Below are 7205 nucleotides of genomic sequence, written 5' to 3' on the forward strand. Positions count from 1 at the left end.
AGGAAAAACAACATAATAAAAGAATCCACTGTCTGCTATTGGAGAAAGATGGTCAACAGATCTTGTGTGGTTCCCAAACGGTCCAACAAACTAAGGAATAGGTGAAGGTGAATCGATATTGCAAACACAGCCAATTGTCATTTCTAGCTTTGAACAAAAATAAAGACTTCAATTTGTTACCAAAGAAAAATTATCGACATTGTAATTTACGCTTGTAGGCCTACTTGGTCACTAATCAGCTAAGTAAAAAAAAAAAAAAAGCAGGTCAAAGTAACTCAATTTAAAAATAAAGACGCTGTGGCTGAGCGGTAAAGCGCTTGGCTTCGAACCGAGGTCCGGGTTCAAATCCTGGGATTTTTTAATTTCGGGATCATCGGGAGTCTCTGAGTCCACCCAACTCTAATGGGTACCTGACATTAGTTGGGGAAAAGTGCTGGCCACATGACACCCTTGTTAAGCGTAGGCCTCAGAAACAGATGACCTTTACGTCATCTGCCCTATAGACCACAAGGTCTGAAAGGGGAAGTTTTTTACGTCCACAGTACTCCAACCAGATTTGAAAGAATAACTCAAGATTCGGCCTTAGTGGTTGTATTAAAAGGAAGTGATTAATGAAGCCTTTCTTTTAATTTTCGCAAATGAAGAGCTATAAGAGGTATCGATCCTTGATTAAAATGGCGTTATTTAGATCTAAGTCTATTTTAAAACAATAACAAAGTAATCTTTGCTAAAACTAAAACATTAGAATTAGAGTCTAGGTCTAGATATAAAAAAAGTAATTAGACAAATAAAAAATGATTCAACACAGAATTTAAAAAAATATATAAGTAAATTTAGATCTAGTAATCGACTGTGATATTCTGTTACTTGACACACTCAAGATCTTAGTGACTTCAACGATACCTAAATAAACAACAATAAAATCCAATTTTGGTGTAAATGTAGACGTCTATAACAATGTAAGAATGAACGATGTTAGGAAAAAAAATCTAGTGGAAGGCATTGGGAATGAAGTACTTTATGTTTTGTTCACTATCTTGGCTGGTTGCTTAGCAGTGTTTCTATATTTCCATCGCAGGTAATCAGACTTGACTAGAACTAGATGTAGAAATTTGCTTTTAATGATTTTATTTATTCTCAAATTATTCTAGACAATCTAGAATAGTTTTTTAGACTCTAGATCTAGCTATCTAGATTAGTAGATAGATCTAGACATAGAATCTAGATCTAGACTGTGTAGATCTATCTAAACTAGACCTTTGAATTATATTATAATTATGAGTCATTTAATTAAATTATTTATTCATTATTGTCACTGACGAGTCTGACTTGAGTTTGACATTCTTGACAGTGTCTGAAGCTGTGACTTACTAGTACTACTAGTAGAGTCTATCTAGATCTATGATCTAACTACTGCTAATAATAATATTACTGATTTCCATTAGACAGAGACTAGGCCTCACTATTCATCCTGACAGTGTCAATAATGTAGCCACAACTCGAGAACAACTTCAAACTGAAGGAGGTCAAAGAGGTAGCCAGAGACGAGCTAATCATGCTAATGATGGAAGTCTACAGTGCCCAATTTGTTTAGGGTCAGCAGCATTTGCCATCGAAACAAATTGTGGACATGTTTTTTGCGGTATGTTTTATAAAAAAAATCTGTATATATATTATGAAGAAGACAGTTTTATAATAATAAGTACTAGCTTGGGTTCAAACCAATCATTTTCATAAGAAAAGAGGTGGAATTTAAAAGCATAGTGAAACATGAGTGTAGAATATTTGGTGTAACTTAATGTTCAAATTAATAATATTCTCAGTTTTTCCATTGCTGAGAAGGAAAATAGTATATATTTTGTAATGTGGGATAAATTAAAAGACATGTAATTGAGGAAAATGTACTCTCATTAGACCTCACTTTTACACTAAGTGTTATACTTTACATACATACAGTACAGTGATATGGTTAGTAAATGATGATTTGACCAAACTGACTGACCAAACCTACCGTGGCCGACCGGAAATGAGAAATGTGCTCATCTTCAACCATGAAAGAGGAGCTATTAAATGATTTTGTTTTGTTAATAAGAACAATGTGCTTACTTTTTAGATTTTTTTTATATATATAAATCTTTACATTAAAAAAATTCCAAAAAGTGTACAAATATATATAATATCTAATAAATAATATTAATTCTAACAAGAAAGAAATGTTATAATTACCGGTACTCAGATTTTTATGACTATAAATATATATCTACTGATTGAATTTCCTACAAAGTATGTGAAAAAGCAAAGATCTAGAAATTATTGTTGCTATTAATTTCATATAAAAACCACAGAAAGAGTGAAGCTGTTTAAGCTGAAGTGCAAAGTGGATAGATATCACTGTATTGAAACATATGTTTTGTATTATAACTCTTTTTTACTTAACTTAAAGTTACCTGCCTTAAAATTGTGGGGGATGCTGGATGGGTTAAGTCTAATAACAAAAGGTTTAATATCTGATCTCCTTTTTTTTTTTTTACCTATCACTTAATCTGTTGGACCATTGGGGCACCATGCAAGATTTGTCAACCCTCTTTCTCCATTCCTCTCCATCTTTTGCCTTAGATAGAACTTCTTTCAATGGCAGGCCTTTCCATTCTTTTATGTTGTCTTCCCATCACTTTTTCTGTCTGCTTCTTCTTTTTCCTGGTACTGTTTCCTGAAGGAAGGTCTCTCAAGGCTTTGTGATATGTCCATAGATTTTTAGCGTGCATTTTTTACTATAGTTAGCAGGTCATCGTAGGGTCCAATCTCTGTAGTAACCCTGTCTCTAATCTCCTATTTCAACTAATTAATATTGCTAAGAAACTCATTTTATTTTAGTTTATTTACTAGAAAATGCACTAAATAGCTTACAAATGTGGACATTATTTCTTATTTCACATTAAAGAATATTTTTTTATAGGTCATTGCATGATTACTTATTGGGAACACCAGACATGGCTAGGAGCAGTTAGATGTCCATCTTGTCGAACTCAGGTTTTTAACCTTAATTCTTTCTTTTGTTTTGTTGAGCATTGGTTTATATTGTAACCAAAAAAGATGAAATGTTTTGAGTTTGTAACAATTATTTTAAAATTTATAGGTGTCTTTACTTCTGCTCAATTTCACTTCGGAAGAACATGCACACGAAAGTGACGAGAGACGTGAAGTAATTACTAAAGTTAACCAGTACAACAGGCGTTATTCTGGGGAAGCTAGAACTGTGAGAATTTTAAAAATATTTCAATGCTATTTGTATCTTACATACAAGATGACCTTTAGTTGTTCCTTAGTCGAGTAGAACAGTACTGTACCTGTTTATCATATATGTAAATACTAAATCTATTAGTAATAATAGTAATAATCTTTATTATTCATAAGGAAATATGTCTTACAATTTCTGTATTACACCAAACAAAACATTATAATTATAGAAAACCAAAATATACATTCTAACCAGATCAAGTACATTTGTTTTCATCTCTAATGATTTGTTTAAAATTGTAATTTCAGATTCAAGAATATTTACAGGATTTGCCCACTCTATTAAGACATACATTTCATGAGTTCTTTAGCATTGGAGGATTAATGTGGATGTTTAGATTACGTATAGTGATTCTGGTTATAGCTGCCTTTGTGTATTTGGTATCCCCACTGGACATATTGCCTGAAGGAGCTTTCGGCATTATAGGTTTTCTAGATGACATCTTTATAATACTATTTATAGCTGTATATATAAGTGTCCTGTATAGAAATTATGTTGCAGGTAGAGGTGTCATTTAGTTAGTATTAGTTTTCCTATTTCTTTTTTTTTTTTTTTTTTTGTCCTAAATTAATTAACAAAGCATTTATTTATAAAAAGCAATTTTTCGTTTAGAAAATAAAATACAAAATGTGTTAATTTTTAGTTTTCATTTGTAAAGATTTATTAATAAATATATCATCCATCAATAATCTTATAAATATTTAGTTTGCTAAAAAAATTAGTTGAAAAAAGGTTTTACTATATTATTTAATTTAATCATTTTTTAAGGTTGCCATTTTGACTTGTGTATGCTTCTTGAATACTGTAACAGATATTGACCTGTTACGTTTCGGTGACCAGTGGTTCCCTACTGCCTCCTCTCATTCCTAAACCCTTCCAAAGAAATTGTGGTTGTCTTCTCTGAATTCCTAGAAATATTTTTTATAAGTTATTAACCTTTCTTTAAACATTCAACATCTATTGCAAGACAGTTAAATAACATGGGAAGTAACTCTGAATATTTTGTTCTGTAATACTTAAACTTCCACTGCTGAAGCTGCATCATATTGAGCTAATATTCCACATTGGCCACAACTAAAATAATTATGTTTTGTCACTCCTTGCAATTTTATCTTACATTTCTGTTTTAACTAGTACATTGCGATTCATGCACTTCTTCTGGGACTGATCAGTTTATCTGCCATTTGCTTTTTTCTTTGAATCCTTTCATGAAATTTTGTTTCCATTTGAGCAGCTCTTTAATTTTCAATTGATTAAATTTCAATTAATTTTCAACGATAATGTGGAAGACTTCAAAGATCAGTCCCTTACAGCAGAAAATCACTTTGCTTTGAAACAAAACAAAAAAATTACTATCAGCTCAGATGTTAATATTTTAGCTAATTAAATGTACAAACAAACTAATTGAGTTTATATTTTTGCTAAGACATGAACATAATTTTTATTTACATTATAACTTTTTCTCTCAATTGTGTTCTTTTCTTTGCTATGTACTCAATATTTGATGTATTTTTTAGTTTCTTGTGTTCTGTATACATCAGCTTCTCATCATTGATTATTTACTATAGATGTAAAAAAAAAAGTTACAGATATTTATATAAATAATTGTTTAAATTAAGATTGTTATCTAGCATAATTTTAAAAAAATATATTTAAAATACAAATAGGGATTCTTAGTAATTTCTTTCAGAGTCAATATTGTTTTCATTGTGGATTAAATATTTTTTATAAGCTTAGACAAGTTGAACAAATAAAGTTAGATCTAAATTTTTTTTTCAGATCTTATATAAACAAAGATATTTAAACTATTAAATTCTAATTTCTATAATGTTTGTATTATCCTGTTTTTAAGTTTCCTCTTGTAGTATTGTGACATCTTATCTGAAAAACATAATGGAAAAAAAAAATTGAATTCACCAATGTTTTAATGAGCACTATTTGAAATTGTATCACACATATTTTTCAAAGCATATTTTGTTCCATTTTGTGCACTGGCCTCTGAAGTAACCCCTTTTCTAAAACCTCGCCTTCCTTTTTAAATCTACTGGCCACACTGTAGTTGTGTTTTGATTTAGTCTTATTTATTTATCAATTAAGCTTGATCCATTGTTGGTAGAGCACATGTGTTGTGTGTGTGTGTGTGTGTGTTTGCTTAGCCTACTAAATCTCACTACAAATGTGCTGCCTCTTGAAGCATTGATGACAAACCAATGTGCCTAATTTGTTGCTTTTCTGCTTACATGCTTATGAATGTTCAATCTAAGTACTTTCCTAACATTCTTGGCATTATATTAAACAAATTATAACTGCCATGTGAAATTTTTTGTCTATGACATATTTTTACATAATACTTGCCATTTGAAAACTATTTAAAGATTTATGTGACAGAATAATAGGAAGCAAGCTGCACAATCATGAATTATGTCAAATTTTAATTTTGCTTTTAAAAAGTACAAGTAGTATGAAAATTGTTAATTGTGTATTTAAAAAGGTTTTTGTAACAATTTTTTCCATAACACTTTTAAGTTTTACATCTACCTTTTTTTTAAATTAATTTTTTTATCGTGAGGTTTTAAAACGTTCTCGTAAAATATAAATCTCTTTAAATAAAAGCAACAATATGCTCGATTTCAATGCAAGGGAAACAACTTCATGTGTTTCCTTGCAGACCAGTGTGGCATGTTGAAAAGCTTGTCATCTTCAACAATCAGCATTAAACTAAGAATTGTGTATACACTGATTTCTCTTACCAGCTGCTAACATTTATGAAAAGAAAATTGTTCATTGGAACTACTTAGTCCTTGAAGTGCATGGTACATTCCTTCACTTTAATAATTGAGTTAATTCATTGCCATACATGGGATACGTTTCCACAATGTTATCTCTGTTCAATGTTTAGTTTCAAATCAAAAGAAAGAATTTTATTTCATAACTTATTATATTTGTAACTGAGCATTTTAAATGAGTTTATTTTGCAGCCTGTATTATAAAGTTATGTCCCAAACATTATTGTATTTAAACCTTTTCTATAAACCTATCCAGTGTATATAATAAGTACCTAAGCCAGTAGCCAAAATTGTAAGAATGATTCACTGCATGAGATGCTTGTAATAGTGTGAGGTATCAACAAATGTCTGTACATCTGATGGAGTCTTTTTTTTTTTTTTTTTGATAATGCAATATTATGAAATCTATTAACACCTTGTTGTTTTCATTTATCTAATGAGATTGTGGATTGTGGAATTTTGGTTTATGATTTGTTATAATTTATTGGTTAATGTTGTGCTATAATCCAAAACACTTTCCAGCTCAAGCAACAATTCCATCATGAAACAGAAATAATGTTTAAGAAACTTCCCTATAAAACAGGGGTGGGCAACCTTTTTGTATTGAGGACCGCATTAAAAAAAACTTTGGGAATGGGGGGCATATATATATGTCTGTGGTTTTACTTGTTTAGTTTTCACAAAAATGTTTGTTCACAGATGTATGTGTACCCAAAAAAACGTGAACATTTAGCGCAAGTTGTTGTTTTTTAAAGTGCTGAACTACAGCTTCTGGCAGCTATAAAGCTCCGTACTGACTGGAACTTCTCTTTCAGGTCATAATTTGCTTGGAGTTACTTCCTCTAGAGCTGAATCAGCTTCTGTGCTAAATGGTGAGCTGATGGTATTTATGTGTATACTATATGCACACATGATTTCTGTAAGTGTCCGCAGGCCATAATTTGCCCACCCCTGCTTTAAAAGAACAATTTATTCTTTATTGGGAAAAAAAAAAGTTCTCCTTGTCTTCTATTTATATATACCGGTATATATAATCTCTATACTAGACATAAGTAATTTGGCTCTAGATTATAAAATGCACAATACATAATTCTGTATCCTGCTCTTATTAGCTTGTAGAC

General features: G+C 30.7%; 1 protein-coding gene across 1 annotated transcript; it reads left to right on the top strand.

Moving 5' to 3' along the window:
* Nucleotides 1-858: 858 nt before the first annotated feature.
* On the top strand, nucleotides 859-6492 carry LOC106077814 (E3 ubiquitin-protein ligase RNF170-like). Its single transcript, XM_013238519.2, has 5 exons — nucleotides 859-1078; nucleotides 1446-1642; nucleotides 2957-3030; nucleotides 3137-3256; nucleotides 3547-6492. Exons 1-5 carry the CDS (start codon nucleotides 966-968, stop codon nucleotides 3814-3816), a joined length of 774 nt encoding a protein of 257 aa, XP_013093973.2. The 5' UTR covers nucleotides 859-965; the 3' UTR covers nucleotides 3817-6492.
* Nucleotides 6493-7205: the final 713 nt, after the last annotated feature.

The sequence above is a fragment of the Biomphalaria glabrata genome, chromosome 5 (assembly GCF_947242115.1).
Source record: "Biomphalaria glabrata chromosome 5, xgBioGlab47.1, whole genome shotgun sequence".
Lineage (NCBI taxonomy): Eukaryota > Metazoa > Mollusca > Gastropoda > Planorbidae > Biomphalaria > Biomphalaria glabrata.